At 43.6% G+C, this 22,756-nt stretch overlaps 1 protein-coding gene across 1 annotated transcript in view; it reads left to right on the top strand.

Annotated features, from left to right (window-relative positions):
• LOC308150587 (syntaxin-binding protein 4) overlaps positions 1-20,511 on the top strand; it is a gene marked incomplete at both ends in the record, with an annotated part of 52,595 nt that extends 32,084 nt beyond the window's left edge. Inside the window, 10 exons of the mRNA XM_080523402.1 lie at positions 1,668-1,759; positions 3,338-3,434; positions 17,652-17,779; positions 18,295-18,387; positions 18,634-18,699; positions 19,158-19,346; positions 19,579-19,695; positions 19,994-20,043; positions 20,149-20,279; positions 20,444-20,511. Coding sequence (XP_080379528.1) covers positions 1,668-1,759; positions 3,338-3,434; positions 17,652-17,779; positions 18,295-18,387; positions 18,634-18,699; positions 19,158-19,346; positions 19,579-19,695; positions 19,994-20,043; positions 20,149-20,279; positions 20,444-20,511 — 1,031 coding nt within the window. The remainder of the gene's footprint in view (positions 1-1,667; positions 1,760-3,337; positions 3,435-17,651; positions 17,780-18,294; positions 18,388-18,633; positions 18,700-19,157; positions 19,347-19,578; positions 19,696-19,993; positions 20,044-20,148; positions 20,280-20,443) is intronic.
• Between the last annotated feature and the right edge of the window lie 2,245 nt (positions 20,512-22,756).

The raw sequence follows: 22,756 nt of genomic DNA on the forward strand, positions 1-22,756 counted from the left end.
GGAGGGAGGGAGGGAGGGAGAGAAAGAGTGACGAGAAAACAGACCGAGGGAAGAGAGAGAGAAGGAAGGATAGAGAGAGAAGGAATTGGGAGGTCGAAGGTCAAAGAGTGGGTTAGAGGAAGGTAAAGGATGAGTGTTGGAGAGTTTTACAGCACAGTACGCTAAGGAGAGAAGTAGACACTAACGATTGGAGGGAGAATAGTCAGAAAGGGAAGAATTGAGCAGGTTGTGATGAGCAGAGAAGAAGAGGGGGGGCAGATAGGTGGAAAGTAGAGGAAGGGCGGGCATAGACAATGGTATTGGGACATAGGAAGGTGTGCAGTGATAGGCGGTTGCCACAGTGGCGTCTATGTGGCCAAAGCTTAGCGTTCTCCTGAAACAGCCCTCGGCTGTTGTCACGGCAGCCGGCCTGTCAATCATCTGCGTCACTCAGGCAGCTTAAATCCTTTGGTGGGACGTAAGAGTTAACCCAGGAAGAATGACATGGGAGGTTGAGAAGCAATCAGCTCATAGTTGTAGCAGCAGGGGGTTGCCCCTGCCCTGAGAACAGCACACACACACCAACACAAACACACGCTCACTCGCACATACACACACACACACACATACATACACAGTAGCCGCTTAACGCTGCCACACCTGGCGGACAGAGAAACCTGGGACAGAGAGGATCATCAAATTAATATCCAGCACCCAATGTCCCTCTCACTCTCTCTCTATCTTTTCCTATATCTGCCCGCTCTCTCTCTCTTTTTCACTGCTGCCCTCCTCCCTTTGACTGTCCCCTTTTTTAATAATCTCATTGTCACTATAATTCTCATTCTGTCCCTATTCTCTACCTCCCCTTCCATCCCCATTCCATTCCATGCATTACAATGAGCCCATCCTCCGATTTCCTCCACTAGCCTCAGCATTTGATCCAGTCAAAATATCACCCATCTGCTATTTCCATTAGGGCAATCTTTACATTACCTATTACTTGCTCACGGACACAATATATAATATAATAATAACAACTTTATTTGTATAGCACTTTACATCAAAGAGCTTTACAATAGGTAAGCAACAGTTTAAAACAATTTAAAACAACTATTTCAATTTAAAAACACACATAATTTCGCAGCACAAATACAATAGGTAAACAGCAATTTAAAACAATTTAAAAACAACTATTTCAATTTAAAAACACACATAATTACACAGCACAAATACACAGGCTATGACATATAGACAACAGAAAACAGGTGGGTCTTTAACTTAGTTTTGAACACTTTCACTGATTCTGCCTGTCTGATGTCCAATGGAAGACGGTTCCAGAGAGTTGGTGCACGGAAGGAAAACGCACGCTCACCGATTGTCTTTTTTCTGACTCTAGGAACAATCAGCAGGGCAGAGCCTTGTGAACGCAGAGCCCTTGAGGGCACATATGGGTCGAGAAGGTCCTTTAAATAGGAAGGCGCAGTGCCATTTATAGCTTTATATGCTAGTAGCAGCATCTTGAGGCTGAAAGGTTATAAATAACCTTTCAGCTTTACATCAATACAGTTTCACCTCTCATCCTTATGCTAATGAGTGCCAGAGCACTAGCTAAACGCTAGTTTGACTCTGTAGACTTTCAGTCTCTAACGGTAGTTGTTGCTTGTTTGTGCCTCCACCCCCACCTGCAGGCTTGAGCCCGACCCAGAGAACACCATCAACAGCCAAACCCAAGATCTCCCTGGACCCCCACATACGTCTCAAGTCTGACAAACTCGACCTGGTGAGTTCTTGTCTGTTTCAGCCTCCCTCCTCCTTTCTCTCTTTTGTACACTCTTGCTTTGTCTCCCCCACTGGCTTACTACCTCAGTCTACTCTCTCACTTTCTCTCTCTCTCCCCCCCCCCTCTCTCTCCCTCCTTCCCATCTCTCTCCTCCCCTCTCCCTCCCTGTCTTTTGCAGTCTGTGTTCTGACTCATACCCTTCCATACCTCTTCCACATCCCTGCAGCATCTTTCTTAACTTTCGATTTGATTCCTAGACTCCCAGGTCACCTTCTCCTCCCCAGATTACCTAGACCACTTGTTAAAAGACTCTATGAGGTGAATTACAGCAAGGGTGGTAATCCAGGCAGCTGATCATCTCAACCGCGGGGGGTCCACAAGTTTACAGCGGCCCACCCAGATAATGCAGGCACCCCACAGCTCCCTCTCTCTCCTTATTTTTCTTTCTCTGTTACTATTAATATCTCTGCTCCAGAGTTCTTATTTTCACCCCATCTCTATTTCACTAGATACCCACTCCTGTCTCTCTTTTTTTTATGGTGCAGTTGTTTGGCAGATATTTTAATCTACTCCCAATCCAACTCAGCCTGTGGTTGACCCTAATCTACCAGCTCATTAATAGGATTATGGCCCGGTGGGGGGGAGGGGGGGGGAGAGAGAGAGAGAGAGAGAGAGAGAGAGAGAGAGAGAGAGAGAGAGAGAGAGAGAGAGAGAGAGAGAGAGCACTTTAATGTTGCGCAGACACAATGCACTCTATATTTAGTGGCTCTCTTTCTCACACATGCAATACAGACAAAGGTTTGCTTCGCTTTGGTTTTGCTGGATAATTAAGAGTACACACAAACAGACACCTTAAAGGATTACTTCTCACTTGGTAAGTCAGAAGGGTTACGTCCGTTGTGGCCCTCTCCTGACTTACAATGGTAGGGCAGGCTAGAGAGAGGGAAAGAGGGGATGAAGGTAAGAAGTAGGAAAATGTATGAGAAGGATATGAAAGAAAACAACTGAGAGAGAGAGTGTAACTCTAGTGAAACTGTCTAAGGTTTACAGATGGTATGGGAATTGACCGTTTACAGGAGGAAGTGTGTGTGTGTGTGTGTGTGTGTGTGTGTGTGTGTGTGTGTGTGTGTGTGTGTGTGTGTGTGCGTGTGCTTACCTGTGTACGTGCGTGTGTGCGTGCGTGCGTGCATGCGAGCACACATGCATGTGAGTGAGGTGTGTGTGTGAGTCCACTTCATTTGTAGTTAAAAATGAAGAGGATAATTCATAAGTCATCAAATACTGTGCCTTCGGGATAAACAAGTTTAAGGAGATGAGGCTCAGATGGCTGGAGAGATAAGCTGTCTGGTGAGGAGAACAGACAGTTTTAGTGGTGAATTTCCGTTGTCATGCTGCCCCCTGGTGGTCATTAGACTACACCACACATAAACCCTTACAGGTTATTCACAATTGACGAGCTAGCTATACAATGCTTTGAAGACATGATCTAAGTTTGTGGTTGCTAACTACAGGACTTTCTCTGTGTCTCTCTTTCTGTGTCCTTCTCTATCCCCCCTCCCTCTCTATCTCTTTGTGCAGGCGCTGTCGTACCTGGGTCTGGACATTACGGGGGAGAAGAAGAGGAAGCTGAGAGAGAGTCTGACAGCAGACCCACAGGGCACTGTGGCCTACGGAGGTACAGTCCTCCACACACCACACACTCACCAACCTCTCTGCCGTGTCCAGAAACAGCCCCTGGCCCCAGCTCCCTGACTGTTCAGGAGTCATGGGTGTCACAGCCATTATATCAGGCTGAGACAAGTCCCACCAACTTTTTCAAATGATTAGTTTTGACCCCCCCACTTTTACCAAGTTTTTACAATGTCGAATATATCAGTGCTTCGGTCTATCCACTCTGCGCTCTTTTCAGAGCCCTGGGTCAGCACTTCCTTATCACATCCATTCCACTTGCTTATTGAGAGAATGCCCAAATCAATGAAATTCCACACCACGTTGCTACCTTGCACCCAGGCAGATTCTCACACAGCATGCGCATGTAGAATATTTTCTCTGTTTCAGTGATACAAGAAGAGGTGAAAACTTCTGGCCCAGGTTAAAAGTATTTATTCAAAAAAGGTCGGGTCTTCAGATTACAGGCACACTGAACAGTCACAGTCGAGATAATCAGCAGAGCAGGGCGCTCGCGCCTCTGCACAGAAGTCTTATAGCCCTCCTCCTAGGCCTCTGATTGGCCCAGACCCTCGGGGGCGTGCATATGCGTGTGTGTGTGACTGCGCATGCGCAACAATTCGTGTGTGTGTGTCAGCACATGTGCGACAACTCGTGTGTGTGTGTCAGCACATGTGCGACAATTGAGATCGTTCGTAAATGAAATAATAAAGTATTCAATAAAGTGTATTTGAGGTAATAAAAATATACGTGTAATATGTGTAAAATATACGTGAATATATGTGTAAAATATACGTGAATATAAGAAGGCCATTAATGTGTAAAAATATACTACACATCCCCCCTCGGACCACCCAGAGGGTGTTCCGAAACTAAACGATCACATAAACCAAAACAAAAACACAAAAATAGAAATCAACCAATAACAAAAAGAATCTTGAAAATAACAACCACAATTAAACTAAACACAGTCCATCATGCACAAATTAACATAGAAACTTCCAACGACCGATGTTTTCTTTGTCCTTGAAGCGCCAGGGACAGAGGTTACTAGCACATGAACCCAGTTGGAGAACAGCCTTTACCGCTGTCTCAGAATGATATCCTTTCCCAGTCAAGAGCGTTTTCTTCGTTGCGCTAGGAACAGAACCGCTTTCCTATCTTTGCATAACCACCACACCACTTCTCAACTGACATCAATCACATGATATAGAAAGAAACAAACAGTAATCGACGCAAATAATCACAAAACATCACTTAATAAACAAATCATCAAAAGAGGAAACAAAATCAGAAAGCAAAACAGAATCCAGCTTTTGCTCATTAGCTACGTTGGTCAACACCAAAGCATTAATAGGAACATCCGAAATACACTTTCCAAAACATTTGATCAAAATACCAAGTAACATAATACAGATGATAATGACAACAAAAATAATAGCGACGGACCTGATCATATTACCAATACCTGAAAAAGCAGAATCAAAGAAATCTAACATATTCCAACCGTGTTCTTTATGTAAATCCTCTACACCCTTCTTGTTAGATTCATGAAAATCATGCAAAGCGTTACCAGAATCCGAAATATAACTGCAGCATTCACCGCCTATCAAAGCACAAGTACCACCCTGACTGGCCAAAATAATGTCCAAAGCCATTCTATTTTGGAGAGCTACATTCTTAGTTTCAGTCAATTCAGTGGCCAGGGCAGACACTACAGCATCCGAAGCATTAATGTGTTTTTCAAGAACGGATGATAAGGCACTTAATTCAGTCTGAGTGTTGTAGACACCATAACTTGGGAATATTAGGCCAAAAAACTTCTGAGCGGCAGACAACGCCCTACGACTACGATGGGTTGCTTGTTTGTGAAGTACAGACATCTCCTCCCGAGTAACTTTCCTAATCAAAGGTATCAGATGAGCCAAATAACAACCACCCTCAATCGAAGCAGGAAGCTTAGAGAATGCATCATTATCACACACAAGAAACACATGTTCCGGGAGTTGAAGCTCCGTACCAGGATACGAGAAAATGGTTCCACCTACACAAGACGCAGCCCCTAACTGACGAACCGAGCTGATCTTGGGCCGTACTTGAATGTCAATACAGGTTGTAACATTTACGAGAGGCATGACTTTAAGCTGCGTGGTGCCTCTCTGCCGTCTGGTAGTATTGGTATCATGTAATTTCATTTGAGGCACCATAGCACAATCAACAACTTTACATTTTAATCCAGAAATAACAACTGAACCCCTCCACCGTGTAGAAGTCACACTCCCAGAACATGACAGATGAGGACTCAATACAGTACCATTTAATTGAGCGAACATAGCTTGGATAATATATATCTTCTTCGGACCTGTTGGTTGTGACAAATGTGTAAGCCTATCAATAATAACCTTCCCCACACCGCTAGGCCTATGGTGTTTGTTAACCGCTGCTGTCAGACGTTCCAACACACCAATATCCACACCTGCATAGGAAGAATTTAAAGGAACCAGAATCGTGCTGGGCTGACAAGAAGAGCTCTGGTTCTTGCCCTGTAAAACAAATGGGGCTAAACCCTGCCAATTATAATGAAGCCATTCTGCTTTAGTTAACGGTATGGGGAAAAACATAGGAGCAGACGCACTTACAGGGACCTGTTGACAAATCCAGCAATCAGAATAATTCATTTTTGAAGCAAAATCTTTCATGATACTAGTGGCAGAATTAGGGTGGGACCGTGTCCCCAGGTGATTAGAATCATACAACAAATAATTGTCAGTAGCAACTACAATCGCCTTCGTAGGAGCCTTCACAGCAACATTTTCAACCTTTCCTGGTAACTCATCGTGAACATATTTATGCACCAATGTCTCACAGTCCGAGGTCCTATAGTGGTGTGGATAGTCAGGCCTGGTCCTACAAATTTTGTCCTTGAAATTGTTGGATTTACTAGACACCGGTTCACCGATATCACGTCTAGCACACCAATACGAGCTCTCTTCCTGGTCAACATTAGTTAATGTCACACGAGTTTCTTGCATGTTGCTTGAGTACTGATCAAGTGTAATATATGTAGTATCCAATAAATACCACTCGCTCTCTTCGGCGGTATAGATCAAACAATCATCAATAGTACAACGTGAATGTGGGCAAGTAAAAGCTCTACTTGCTATGATCATTCTTCTCTGACGTCCAGGCATAACAGTGTGTGAGTAAAGTGTAACATTGTCCAAAGAAGTCAATGGGGTAGGAACACTAAGGGGTATATTAGTCTCTGAAACGGCATGGCTTGAGTTTCCTCCTAATTGGCCTTGGTGTTTTACGGGGTCTGTCTGGTTGAGGTGTATCACTGACAGGTCTGTGTCTCTCAATGGTACCTCGGTCCGGGCATCCGCCCGGGTTGCTGACATCTCCGTCTGGAGCATTGTCAGGGTCGGAAGGGGTGACAACAGGGGCAACACCAGGCTCGGTAGAACCCCCAAGAGGGGTGTCGCAGTCACTGGATCCTTCACGGTCTCCGTTGACCCACTCATCAGTGGGCTGGACAGGGTCTGGGACGAGGCCCCCGGCATCATCTGCATCATGACGCAGATACTCACCAACATCTTCGTCAGCCTGGATGTCCAAGCTGTGGACTTCCTCGTCCCCAGGGATCTCCTCACCATCCTGCTGAGGTTCTCCCTCATCGTCCTCATTGGGTGCCTTGATGCAGTGATGAACGTGATACCAGGTGGGGGACCCCTTGATTTGGAGGGCAGTCCCAGTGCACCGAACGACCTCGTAAGGTCCTTCCCGTCGAGCCTCATGCCACTTCCGTCTGTAGACCTTCACGTAGACCTTGTCACCCGGTTGCAACGCGTCCTTCCTCTCCTGTGCGTTCACCTCCTCTTCACGTTCCTGTTTGTGGAGCACATAAGAAGAGATACTCTTTTGCCGGTTAGTCATGTACTGTACATAGGCTTTCATGTCACTCTCCAGGAGAGCCAAACTTGGCCCTTTCCCACTGGTTCGTACACAGGGAGCTGTCATTATCCTCCCCATTACCAGTTCATGAGGAGTCAAGTGCAGCCCTCGAATCTCACTGGAACGACAGGCCATCAATGCAAGAGGGAGTCCTTCTAACCAATTAAGACCTGTATGCTTACAGACCTTAGAAAGACGGTTCTTAAGGACCCCGTTCATCCTCTCTACTATCCCCTGGCTTTGAGGTGAGTAAATACACCCAAGTCTCTGCTTGATTCCCAACTTTTGTAGTATAAGCTTTACCGTCTTATCCACAAATTCCTTACCATTGTCTGACGATATCCTATCTGGAATTCCAAACCTAGGCATGACTTCCCTGCATAGGAACTTTGCTACAGACTGAGCATCCTTTCTTCGAGTGGGGCAAGCTTCTACCCATCTGCTGAACCTGTCTACTACAACTAGCATGTACCTGTATCCTGCAATAGGTTGAATCATGTCCACATAATCAATCACTAAATGTTTCATTGGCCCGTTTGGGGTAGGGATATGCCCAGTTCCCACTGGTATTCCAGGTCTGATATTGTTCTTCAAACAGACCACACATTGACCAAGGACATGGTCTATTTGTTCCAACAAATATGGAGCCCAAAAACCATATTCCTTGGTGATCTTGCGTCTTACCTCCCCCCTGGACACATGTGCTAATCCATGAGCTTCCTGTATCAGTACGCCTAATAAATCTGGGGGTGCCACAACCAGCCCCTCATGATTTCTCCATAGACCTGTGTCATCCTGACTAGCTCCTCTTGTTAACCATAAGTTTTTGTCTAGCGCATTTGCCTCACTCTGTAACATCAACAAATCCTCAAGCGTGACCATGCCCTGTAACTGTACTTCATGTGTGACCAGCAGAACTTTACCTGCTTTGTCTGCTCCTGTAATAGCTTTGGCTGCATCATCTGCAGCCCTGTTACCTTGTGTGACATGTGATGAGTCAGATCTGTGTGCGGCACACTTCACTATGGCTAATTCCCTTGGTTTCATCATGGCTTGTAACAGCTTCATGATTTGAGCGTGGTGCTGAATAGGCGAACCATCAGTTTTCTTAAAACCCCGTCCCTTCCATACAGCTCCATGTAAATGACACACATTGTGGGCATAGGCAGAGTCGGTGTATACTGTCACTCTTTGTCCGGTTCCCAAATTGCATGCTTCTGTGAGGGCAATCAATTCAGCCAACTGAGCTGAACAAGGCTGAGGAACAGCCTCGGCTTGTTCCACAATGAACCCCGAATTTTGGGATCGGACTATGGCATACCCGGCACGTAAATGTTCTCCTACCCGGTAACAAGATCCATCAGTCCAATACTCAACGTCAGCTTCCTTCAAAGGCAAAGCTAGTAGATCTGCTCTAAGCTTAGAGTACCTCGTAGCTTCCTTCACACAATCGTGTGGTTCCCCATCTTCTGGGGTTGGCAAGGTCTCTGCTGGGTTAAGTGTGTTACATCTTAGTAAGGTTACATCTTCCCTTTCCAACATCCTGTAATAATCCCTAATCCTAGGCATCGTCAAAGTGTACTTGCCTTGATTCAAGAGGTTCCTTAGACTGTGGTGGCAGAGAATGGTAATTGGGTACCCCATTGTTAAGGCTGTTGCCTTCTCGTACATAAGATAAGCCCCGGCCATTGCTCTGTAACATGGCGCGAAACCCATTTCTACCTCTGAATATGCGACAGAGTAATAGGCTATGGGCTGTGGACTAGGTCCAATGCCTGTTGGTTGCGTAAGAACAGCGCAGGCATACTTCCCCTCGGCTGAAGAAGAAACATACAATCCAAATTCTTTGGAATAATCTGGAAGCGCTAAAGCTGGCGCTTCTTGCAATTTGTGTTTAATTGTCTCAAACGCCAAATCAGCTTCCCTTGTCCAAGTAATGCAAGATTGGAGGTTATCGCTACCTGTTTCCTTAATCATCCCCCTCAATGGAGCGACTAGTCTAGAGTAATCCTCCACCCATGCTGAACTATACCCAGTAATGCCCAAAAACATCATCATTTCCCTAACCGTTCGTGGTTTTGGAGCCTTCTGAATAGCTTCCAAATGTTCATTTGTGACGCTGCGATGTCCCTGTGTAATGGATTGTCCTAAGTAAGTTACCTTTTCCTGACAATACTGTAGCTTCTTTTTAGACACCTTGTGTCCCTTCTCCGCCAAAACCTTTAACAGTTTGACGGAATCCCTGTGACATGTTTCTTCATCTGGGGCACAAAGGAGTATGTCATCCATGTACTGAATGGCAGTACTACTTATCATCTGTTCTAACCCGTCTAAGTCCTCCCTTAAGACCTGATTAAAAACATGAGGACTGTGTTTGTACCCCTGTGGCATTCTGGTATATTGATAATGCTGACCTTTGTAGGTAAACCCAAATAACCCTTGACTTTCTACACTAAGAGGTATAGAAAAGAAAGCCCCGCATAAATCAATCACTGTAAATACTTTGGCTGTAGATGGAATCTGAGTCAACAGCACATGAGGATCAGGAACTTCAGCTGGATAGCTGACGACTACCTCATTCACAGCCCGTAGGTCATGTACCAGACGATATGAACCATCAGGTTTCGTCACTGGCAGAAGAGGTGTATTGCTTAACGGATATTGAGTTATCTTCAGGACTCCTGCCTCTAACAGTCCTTTGATCTGTGGCTCAATTCCATCAATTGCTTCCTGTTTCAATGGGTATTGGTTTTTCCAAGGGGGTTCTGCACCCGGTATGAGTTCAACTCTCAATGGACGAGCTGATTTCACAAATCCAATGTCTGTACTGTTCTTTGCCCACAGGTTGGCTGGCACATTCTGCATCATTTCTTCTCTGAGGTCTCTGTCAGCTTGTACAGGAAGGATTAGCTGGTTCATTAGCTTCACAGTCTGCGGATGTCCTATTCCTTGAGCAGAGATCATCAGTTTGGTGAACTGTCCATCAATGCTCCTCCAGATAGCAGGGTTTTCTTTTGTCGTTACAAATCTGGCTTTTTCTGAGTCTGCCATCATTGCCCCTAAATGCTTCTGCTTATAGTGTTCAGATATCATAAGTGTCACATGAGGGATGCTACCCTCAATCTTATGCTCCTGATCTAGATAAGTGTCACTGTTTATCTTCATAGCCACTCCCTGAGGGCCTAGGATTATACAACTTGCACTAAGCTGTACCTGTTTTGGCTGATGCTTCAGCCACTCATCTGGGGTTGCATCTGCAACTTCTCTAAAATACTGGAGTGTACAATGCAATGGATCAGTAGGCCTTCTGGCCTCTGCCATGTGTGCCAGGATATAATTGTCCCACATCCTTGCTGGTTCCATTAGGTCTGGACTAAGCCCTCCCACCCAATATACCATAGATGCGTTGTTGTCCATCATGACAGACAGTTGTCTGTTCTCTTGTGGCACTGTCACCTGACAGCCGTCCGGTGTGCATTTCACGGTACAATTTAACTGGCATAGTGCATCTCTCCCTAGTAGCCCTATTGGCGTGTGTTCTGATACAAGTATTGACAGATTTGCTCTCTGTCCTTTGTACTCTAAGCTTACAAGCTCAGTGGTAGGGATCAGCTGTTTAATTCCCTCGAATCCGATTGTCTTCACATATTTCCCAGACATAGGAAGGTGCGTGGCGTCTTCAGGCTTCAGACAGGTGTAGGCTGCTCCACTGTCCACCATCAATTCTAATGGACGTTGGTTGACCGACACCCATATTGTAGGTTCATCTTCAGGCCTGTTTGTCACCACCAGCTGGCACCCCCCTTTCGGATCTTCTGGGCACCCCTATAGCGCAGCTGCTGGGCCTCCATAGGGGTTCACCACTCCTGGAGCCGGTGCAGCAGGGGGCTTATCTCCTCCTTTCTGTTTCCCCCCTGCGCCCCCCTGGTTCTTCTTAAAGCAGGTACGTTTTAAGTGTCCATACTGGCCGCATACGAAACATGGTCCTAGTACCCTCCTCGGTGCTGTGGTCCATCCCTCTTGTGGTGGTCCTTGGCCAGGCTGGTTGTATGGAACCACTTGCACCCCTGGTGGCCCCTGTGGGTATGGATTCCCCCCTTGTGGCCCCTGTGGGTATGACTGGGGAGGGACAATTTGCAGTTGCTGTGGCTGAGATGGGACCTGTAGGGCTATAGTCTGCTCTCTCTCTTTGGTTTTCTTGCCTTCTGTCAATTGCACTTGAGTTAGTTTTCTGAGTGAGTCCTCGTCTTGTGCCTTCTGTGCCTGAATCTTCTTTCTAAATAATTCTACTTGGTGTGCTATGTTGTCTATATAAACAGCCTTGCTCATGTGTCGTAGGCCCACCACTTCTGCTAACTTGTTCTTAACTGGGGTAGGGAGACCTTGTTGAATCTTTTCCCTGATTATGGCTTTTTCTAACGGGTTATCTTCGGCATCCTTCCCTGTCACACTTCTCCATTGAGAGTGCACACGGGCAACGTACCCCCGGGGATTTTCATCTCCCCCCAGTGGCTTCACAATGACATTGTCTGGGTGAATGTGAGTAGGGTATGTTTCTCTGATTGCCTTCCACAGCTTGCCTCTGTTTGCTGCGAAGAGTTCTGGATCATAAACGGATGTATCGATATATCTATGAAGTCCCGCCTTCATCAATATTTCCTGCATGGTGTCCAATCCTGTAATGGTAGCTAAGAGTCTTTTCAAATCCCCCATAGCAGCGTGCGTCCCTGTCAATCTCACGTCGACTTGCGCCGTCCAAGGGTGACCTCCATCTTCCAGGACTGGGAGTTTTTCGATCACTTCTGACAGATCCGTATGATTCCAAGGACGATATTCCATCTGGTTACCTCGAATCAGCACTGGGAAGTTCCCCTGAGTTTCCTCTTCTTCCGATGCTGTTTCATAATCGCTTACTTGTGGCTCTTGTGGCTCCGTCTTTACTTCCCGCCTTGGTGTCGCTTCCCGCCTTGGTGTCGCTTCCCGCCTTGGTGTCGCTTCCCGCCTTGGTGTCGCTCCGGACCTTGGGGAGTTCAACCGGGATGCAGGTGATGCTGCCGCTTGAGATTGACGACACGTTTCTCTTTCTACGTCTAGGTCCTGCAGCTGTTGTCTGTAGTCCTCTTCGTTTCTTAGGATTTTCGCACGGAGTTTTCTTGCCCTCCTTTCTCCCTCCTCTTCATCCCTGTCTTCCTGCAGCTTCTTCTTCTTTTGCTCTAAGCTTTCTCTTCTCTTCCCTGCCTTCAGAGACTTCTGCTCATCTTCAGAACTATTTTCTTCTTTTCCCTTCTTATAGCGTATTTTCCCTCCCTGCTTTTCGGCCCTGGCTAGTAGTTTTCTTATCGGAGAACTGTAGCCTCCTTGTGCATTGCTGTCATCACTGGAATCTTTGCCATCTCCTCCACTGCCATCTTCACCGTCATCCGTCTTGTCCCTCCTGTCGTCCCCTTTTCCCCTCGGCTCCTCCTTCTTTTTCGGTTTGGCACCTGACCTGTTCTCTGGTTCGAAGTCCACGGTCACTTTCGCTCTTCCCCTCTCCAGTACATTGTCATCCTTATCTTTGATAGTGAAGGTTCCACTCGTACTTAGGACAGGGACCTGAGGGTAGATCCGCTGAGAATTGTCCTCCAGTCTCTTGGCATAGGGAGGAGGACTGGAGATTGGAGCTGTGTGTGAGAATGGAATGTTCACTTTCTCTTCCATTGCTTTGGCCAATTCATCTCTTTTTTCTGGATCCATGTGAGCTGTTTTCTCTTTCCAAGCTAATGCTACTTTCTGCCCCTCTACCTTGAAGAGGTCTAAAATAGCTAACTCTAACCTGCGTTTCTCTGATCTAATCTTTCCTTTTTGATGCGCCTTATGTACATTGATAAGTATCTCCAATGTTGCAATTAATTGTAAATCAAAGGTGCCCTCTGCTGGCCATGGTTGTTCAATGTCTGCCCAACGAATATTCCATTTCGTTGATATCTCGCTAATCTCCTTAACAAGAGGATTCATTTTTTCCACTATAGCCACAGGAGATGAATTTGCTAATATTCCCTTGGCTGTATTAACAGCCCTCACAATGTTACTGGGTTTGGCTCCCATGTTTGAAGTATTTATACTGCTTAATATGCTGAAAATATGCTATAAGGTGTACTTTCCTTACAACCCACCTTCTGTTGCTGTATCTGCTAAACAGATGCTAGTCCAACTCTTAACTGTGTCAACTGTCCACACAGAACACTACAACTCCGGAACAACGGATTGTTTCAGTGGTATTGTGTATTATTGACTTAAATGTAATCTATGTGTATGCGTTTTAATCTAAATGGTTTTTTCCCTTATTATGTATGAATGTGTCACTTAATTGCTCAATCAATACTAATTATAGTTCAGGTCAACTTAATTATTAAACTACAAAGGCTGTTCAACACAATTATCAAATTACAAAAAGCAGGTCACGCTTTAAGTCTTTCTGATCCACAACCCCTTGCTTGATCAATCCTTAGATAGAAACTGTTCTGCTATTCTTTAATCAAGAACTGTGAAAAAAGAACTTAACTTCAAATAAAAAGATGTAAAACACGAATATTAATCACGACCTGTAAAGAAATCGACTTGTCATTGGGAAGGAATAAAATGATTAATTATTCATTACAATCTGTAAGGAAATCGATTTGTTATTTGAAAGGAACAAAATGATCAATTATCAATTACAATCTGGAAGGAAATCGACCTGCTACTCGGAAGGAATGCACAACCAACTAGACTTAGTCATTTACACTTCATTGATGAAATCCTGTGGAAGAAAACGTCATCCCTAGACCACTATAAACCAATTGATCAAAGTTTTGTGAAAACTGAAAATGAAATAATCTGAATAATTAATTAAATCAATTTGTAATTACTTAAATTAATTGAAGTAACCCTCCATTTATCATTGTAAAAGACTATATCGTCGACCTCAGGCGGATGCACTGATGGACCCGGTGTTCCAGTGTGATTCGTATTCCGTCCACTGGAGAGCAGCAAACAATTAAAAATGTCTTATATTGTTCCAACCACTAGAGGGCAGTAAATAATTAAAAACGTCTTATCTTGTTTCAACCACCAGAGGGCAGTAAATAATTAAAAACGTCTTATCTTATTTCAACCACCAGAGGGCAGTACACAATTAAAAACGTCCTATCGTGTCTCGACCAGTAGAGGCCGCCACACCGAAGATGTTTTACAGAATGACTACCTTACCTAAAACTCTCAATCTATCTTTTTTATTTTTACAATCTAACCCTAAATCAATTGTTAAGTGAAATGAATGAATGATTCGTTAGACTTATTCACTATATCATCATATACATTGATTTAAAACTTATGGAATCAATCAATTGTTCTGGGAAACAGAAAATGAATGCTCTGAATAATTAATTCAACTGATAAGTTAATTCAACTACGTTAAATCTATGTAAGGCAACAATCACATGCAACGTGTCTGTATGTTTGAACAACAGAAGAAGAAGGAAGAGAGGGAGGGCCTTTGTCCTTCTCTGTGGGGAAACCCCCGCGTGTTTGTAGCCTGCTTTAAAACAATCTCTTTAAACTTATTTGAAATACCCCGAGATCAATTCACTCTATCTCTATTTTTATCAATCCCAGTCTATTTGTATGGTTTTATCGTTATCTTTTAAGAGATGAGTACTGACATTTATCAAAACCCGCGCGTGTGTATTTGAAAAAAATGAATGTCAGGGGGAAAAAACCAAGACTGTAAGATTAATCTTCACAACACTGCTTTTCCACAATAATTATTATTCTCCACGACACAGCAATTCTCAAGATAATCTTATTCAAATACTTCTAAAATGGCACATGCTTTTTACTAGGCCCTGTGTGTCCACTAATCCTGCCTCTGTCCACACAAAGGAAGAAATTGGCGCCAACTCAGACATGCATTCACCCAAAGAAAAAATAGCGCCCTTTCCAACTAGCGGCCTTGTTCACAGGTCTGACATGCGTTTCAGACAAAGGAATAATATGGCGCCCTTTTCAACTAGCCACGTTTCTCCTCCGTGCTCCCAAGTAATTTAACAATGCATATCTCTAAAATAGCACGGACTCTGCTCTTTCAAACTAGGAATTCCAATTCCATACCATTTGAATAAAGCTATTTTACACTCCACCAGACTATTGCCTGACACAAATCACATTTATTAGCCTGCTAGAAAAACGTCTTCCCCTAGCTTGTGCTAATACCTTGTTCTTACAACAAGACTACAGCAGCTGTTCTCTGCTATACCACAATAATAACCACATACACGATAAAAATCGTACAATTAAAACACTTTTCTCAATACAGGCTTTATAACCCGGCTCTCTCTGACTAATCTCGACCCAGTTATATATTAAAGAGGATCCGTTTAAAATATAGCCCATTCGATTTACACAGTCTAATTTGCACAACTTCGCCTTGTACTTACCGTTCCCCTGAAGAGATGCAAAACGACCGATCCAGAGCTATTAAAAAGGGTCCCTTCGTGGTTGCCACTTATGTAGAATATTTTCTCTGTTTCAGTGATACAAGAAGAGGTGAAAACTTCTGGCCCAGGTTAAAAGTATTTATTCAAAAAAGGTCGGGTCTTCAGATTACAGGCACACTGAACAGTCACAGTCGAGATAATCAGCAGAGCAGGGCGCTCGCGCCTCTGCACAGAAGTCTTATAGCCCTCCTCCTAGGCCTCTGATTGGCCCAGACCCTCGGGGGCGTGCATATGCGTGTGTGTGTGACTGCGCATGCGCAACAATTCGTGTGTGTGTGTCAGCACATGTGCGACAACTCGTGTGTGTGTGTCAGCACATGTGCGACAATTGAGATCGTTCGTAAATGAAATAATAAAGTATTCAATAAAGTGTATTTGAGGTAATAAAAATATACGTGTAATATGTGTAAAATATACGTGAATATATGTGTAAAATATACGTGAATATAAGAAGGCCATTAATGTGTAAAAATATACTACACGCACAAGCGCTAACATTAGCTAGTCCACTCAATTATGAGTAGGAGCTCACACTTTTCTGAGCTCTCTTTATGTTACCGTTGTTACTTTGATTTATACAGTGCCCATAGTTTGTGTCTGCCCCTTGTGTTTGCCTCTTGTGTTCTACCGTTCCTTTAAGTGAACGATGGGAGCCAGAAGACAGAATAATAGAATGATCATATAACGTATTTGTTAAATACAATCCAGAAACATCTCACTTTGATAATAACATTAAGAGCCAAGCATGGTGAGACTTTTGGATGTTGTCACCCTCTTCCCCCCAAGCTAAGTTTGCTAATATTCATTTTTAAATATTTTTTCTCATGCTAGTATAGCCAGATGAAATGATTAAAACAGGGATGACCACCAGACGCCCGTTAAATTGGACCCACTCACTTTAATATTCCTTCCCAGGCCAATGACAGGAGTGCACAAAATAATACAAAGCCAAATCAGTTGATATACTTATAACACTCCCCCTCCTACTTATGGGAAACGGCTGTGTTATCACAAAAAGGGTTTAAACAGAACAACATCAAAGTGTCTTCAAGTACAGTAAATATATGCACAGTAGACAAAAAGGCAAGTCAGAACCCGTAACTTCAGCATAAATAATATCTGTATTATAATAAATTCACTTCACCCCTTCAGCGATAATAATAAACTGAATTTCTCAATAATTATAAAGTAGGCGCTTCATAATGATTACAGGATTTTAGAATGTTTCTTTTTTTCCACAGTTAATTAATTAATTAATAAATAAATGTCCCAACCAAAGTCCAAAGTTCACTCCTCTAAATGATTCATTCAAGTCCGTTCCTTGAACCCCCCGAGGCAAAAAGAATAATCCCCAACGCAGTCAGTTCATTGAGAAAAACGCTCGTCAGCGCCCTCAAACAAACATGCAATGGATTGGCTCACCCGATTGACGTGGTCAGTCCTCAGCGGCGCGGTAGGTTCAAAACATATATAATCCACAGGAAAAGATAGATACACACACTAATAAACACACACTAATAAACCTCCACACTTAGGGTAGGCTATTAGTGTGTATTAGTTAGTAACACTTAATGTGTTTTCTTCCTCAACACAGTACATCAATGTGGCTTTGTCACTATTAGACGAAATGTCAAGCATGGTACAGGTGTCAGAATTGTAGGATTTGTGTATAATGCATCCTTCTTTTTTCTCACCCTTGACTGGAGTGGAAACTACTTACATCTTAACCCATCTTTGTGTTTGTTGTCATGCAGACTTCGTGGAGGCCACCCGTAACGTCTACCAAGAGAATCTGGAGGAGGCGGGCCTTGCGCAGGGCCCCTTCATGTTCTCCTATCATGAAGCAGCCAGCCTGATGGACACCTCCGCCTTCCACTCTCCAGTAAGCTTCCACACACACTCTGTTATTACAGAACAATGTTGACTTTTATGTTTTACTTTTTGTCATTAGGGCACTCCCGGACTTTGAGACTTGTCTTGTACTTTGTGTGAACTTTTGAGCAGTGAAGGGGATTTAGAACGGGTTTTTCTGAAAAGAGGAGATTTTCCAAGAGCACAGGAGATTCACCAAAGCTGTATTTTAAGAGCTTCCAAAGCCTCCATTGTGAGGGTCCCTGTCAGAAGCCAGTGTGTCGAGGGATGCGGTTATCATATCTTTGTGTGTGTGTGTGTGTGTGTGTGTGTGTGTGTGTGTGTGTACACTGAATGGAGGGTAATAATCACCCAAACACACACACTTGCTCGCTTTTAACACCACTCTCCTTTTTGGCCCTCCTGCTGGGTGATCAGGATACACACACACACTCACACACTCACACACACACACACACACACACACACACACACACACATACACACACCCTCTCACATGCTGATGTTATTGTGGTGTGTTTTCAGACGTATGAATCAGAATGCAGCTATAGCAGTGAGGAGCTGGAGCAGTTTCAGACGGAGGTCAAACAGCTGCAGACCCAGATGAAACAACTCAAGGTGAACAGACCCTCCCATCCAATCAAATCACAGCAGAGAGACATTGAATTAAATCCAACATTAATTACAATCAATTTAACATGCTTGTTCCAACTGCTAATGTACTGTATTTACATTTTATCAATGGAATATGATATAGCAGTCATCAGATAACATCCATTTTGTCTTGATAACATAATACATTTATAAAATCAGTGATAGATTGTTGTCATCTTTTTTGCAAAAATGATCGTTTACTGACATTAGGTATTACTGAAGGACACGGAACACAGTAAGAAGACTCTGGAGAATCAGCTGCAGAAGAGCTCAGAGGTGAGTGACACCAATCTCAAGCAGGCATGTGCACACTAAGAACACCTTTGCCTCCCTGCCTTTTTCCAGTTTTTAGATGATTACAGTTTATGGATATTACAATATATATATTACAACTAATATTCTAAAAAATATTTTATTTGATTTAATCTTTATTTATTTACTCCAGGTTGGGGGAGCTTAATCTGGTACACATATAGTACATACAGAATGTCAGAGCAACTGCCACTATTCAACACGAGTGGATGTATGAAGTTGTAGTGACCCATGTCCGTTATATCTATTACTCCTGATGGTATCAATAAAAATGTATAACATTGGTTATGACTTTCAGAGAGTCCGGGAATTAAAACAGTCTAAATTACCAGTATCCTTCGTTCATGTATTTATTTATTCAGATGATTAATTAATTAATTCATTCATTCATTCTCCCTGGTGTGTCTCTCCCTCCATCCCAGAAAGCATCAGTGACGGTGGAAGAGAACAAGAATCTGAAGAGCCGCCTGCAGGTGTCAGAGGCGGCGCGGAGGCAGACCAACAGTGCTGAGCAGGACTACGAGGAGGTCATCCAGCTACTGGAGGCTGAGATCAAAGACCTCAAGACCCAGCTGGCCGTCAAGAAGCCTAGGAGCATGGAGGCCTCTAAAGTATGCTATACTGGAGTGTGTGTGTGTGTGTGTGTGTGTGTGTGTGTGTGTGTGTGTGTGTGTGTCCGTGTGCGTGTGTGTGTACGCATGTCATTATAGAAACACTATGTTGCCTCTCTTACCCTGTGGTTTCTGTTTCATTACATTCAAAATGGCGCTGAAACCAAACACACCAAGTTGTGTGCAAACACAGGAGCCTCGTTGATTTCATTGATTTTATTGATTTATTCAGGAGGACGTGGTGGAGCTGAACAAGAAGGTGTCTCTGATCGACTGCCAGCTGAGGAAGTCAGAGATGAGCAATAAACACCTGGCAATGTCCAACAAGAAACTACTGGGATTCGCACAGGTAGCTATCGCTCACCTTTCTGCCTGGTTCTACTGTCCCACATGTAAGGTAACACAGACCTGTTAGCTCTAGTCCAGTTAAGGCCTCTGCTGGTACTATTTAATGGTCTACTGCACACCCAGTTATATACGTAGGTAGCTCACCTGTATGTCCATTCAGAATCATACACAGGTCTTGTGTTGTTTGTCCCCTTTGATGTTACTGCCACGTAGTGACTTGTATACAAACTGCCAGTCTCTGCCAGGGTTAGATTGATTGATTGATTGATTGATTGACTGTATTGTATGTATTCCTACAGAATGTTCATAGAGTGCTATCCGTCCCAAACTTGTTTGGCACCGACCACGGGTGAGTGACATTTTCTTTATTACCTCTGCTATCATTGCATCATTGATATCATAGAGAGGGTTATATTGACGTATATTGTGTGTGTGTGTGTGTGTGTTTTTCCAGGAGCAACAGAACTTCTTCAGCCACCGATACTCCAACCACTCCTTCACCCATCCTAGAACCAGCATGTCAGCTTGCCGCTGAGGCCAAAGAACTAGTCGAAGGAGTGTGTGCCCTCAACACTGATGATACAGGTGAGAGGGTACTATCAATGGGGATCATTTCCCTGCATTTTCACCAAGTACTATCATATGTAACTATCGTGTACATTATAATCACCTTCACTGTCTCACTAGTTATCCATAGACTTCTGTAGTAAAAGAATGGTGGTACAAATATATTTTTCCCCTCCCTGCAGCATTACTAAGCGAATCAGAGAAGGTCATCCCTCAAACAAGCAAGCACCGGGACAAGCGTCACCAGTAGAGAATGTCCGGGCAACATTGTGAGAACAACGCGGCTGGGAGACTGAGCTTCTGGGACACTGTGGCTTGGCTGACTGTACCTACCACTGAAATCCTTTAGAGGACAGACAGACAGACAGACAGACAGACAGACAGACAGACAGACAAACAGACTATGGCGCTATCCAGTGTGCTTTTAAAAATCATTCACGACTCTAAAGAAATTCATAACAGTAGAGAAAGGCTGTGGGATTGCTCTAACGATTAACCGCAAAATTACTAGAAAAGTTTTGTTTTCTTCTGTTTTCTAATGCAGTTGTATGTGTATTTACATTTCTGTGTTAATATTTTGCATTTAGCGGAAGGTGATGCGGTGAGGGGGAGTTGGGGCATTCTGTATCAGGAGTTGCAGTATAGGCAAGCAGGTTCTAAGGCGAAAAGGGCAGACTTCTAGATGCGGCTCTGCTTGGCACCAAGGATTTGCTGTAGCCAATAAGCAAGCACTGTAAAGTGCCACTGTTTGAGTTGTACAGCAGCATGAGCTATAATGATGCACTGATTATGCCCATCACTGTATCCCAATACACTAAGATGAACTCCTTCCTTCCTTTGTCTCCTATTTCCTTGTATCCTTGTTGACTGATAATCTGAAAGGACAGGATGGTGAAAGTTGATGAAAGTCAAATTGGTGTATTCCATCATCGACTTTTAAATCAGCGATTCGCAAAGATACAAAGAGGCAAGGAGGCCATGTTAGGGTATTGAAACATAGCATGGCTGTCTGTTTAGCTGCAGTTATTCTGCCACATACATTGTATGATCATTCTGAGGAGATTTCGGACGATGTGTCCTGATCTAGACGTCTCATCATTTCACATGGTGAGCATTTGTACAGATATCCCTTCAAGAAGTGCTCTGACTTAAGAAACATTTTGGAGATTTTGTACTGGAATCATTTTCTTTTATTAAGAAGAAGCTTTAGGACCTGCACAATTATCACGAGACGTATGCAGTTGCTGTTATAAACCTTGTAAATCTTGCAGACGAAACCCCCTTGATGTCCGCTCTACACGCTTTTCTGACTGACACACGCAACAGAGCACTCAAAACAGTATTTTCTTTCTACCGGAACAACTTGAGTTATGTGAATACTCTCTCACTTCTGTTCAGTTATGACTGTGGCTACGTTTGTAAATTCACTCTAGAATCTGAACAGCACTCATGGAATGCCTCTTGTCCAATCAAATGACTTGGTCCCTTTATGACGTTGACCCAGTGTGCGCTCCAGCTTTCTCAGAGCGAATTTACGAACGCATCCTGTGTCTCCATTGCCCTGTGGCAATCTGGATCTACCCCCCCAAAAGCACACGCTTGTCCACTGAAGATTGCGTGGTTGTCAATTGTCAAGGCATAAGAAAATAACAGAAAAAATATATAATGGACTACCAGCAGTTGCTGTCCCTTCATTCCTCACTAGCTGCATTTCCTTAAGTGTTCTCCAGGATGATCCCTTACAGGTAGAAAACAGTGTGACTACATATGAGGTGGTAATGAAGGAAAGCAGACTAGGACACAAGGTAGTGATTGAGTATTGGGACACAGCCAGTGGTTTCCCTCATCCTCATCATCATGGCAAAATATCACTGCATGGCTCTGGTTATCACCTGTCTTCTATATACAATAATGGGATTGAATGTTTTGTTTGGGGAATGTAGGGAAAATGCAATAGCTACTTGTGTGTAAACTAAACTAGGCTGTAACATACATGTTTTAAGGGATTACAAGAGGTGCAGGAGATCCATCTAACATTAAAACATTAAAACATAGGCTGTGTAAGATTTATTTTGTTTATATTGATAACTGCACATGCTTTCAAAAAACCTGACATGTAGTCCTGTAATTTAACTAGAATGCATCTTATGTGTGGCCTGGATATCTTTCTTTTATTGTTTTTATTAAAGGAATAACCTAAGACGTGTGTTGCTTTTCATGTATTTTCACGTGGTATCAATTATTTTAATATCACCAGGAATGAGGATCAGGGCTTGGTGTAATCACCATCACATTTCATCACCTATACAATCCATCACTTTCTAGGTAGAAAAGACACCTCCTTCCTTATTGATCACATGGCACCATCTCTACCACTTCAAAACAAAAAGTGATAGATTGTACAGCAGGTAATGAAATGTTTACTACATCAGTTCATGTTGATTCAGGAAGTGAGTGGAAACTCAAGTGATTTGAAACTCAATAGGCTAGAGAAA

This window comes from Nansenia antarctica (assembly GCF_963989245.1).
Source record: "Nansenia antarctica genome assembly, chromosome: 2".
Classification (NCBI taxonomy): domain Eukaryota; kingdom Metazoa; phylum Chordata; class Actinopteri; order Argentiniformes; family Microstomatidae; genus Nansenia; species Nansenia antarctica.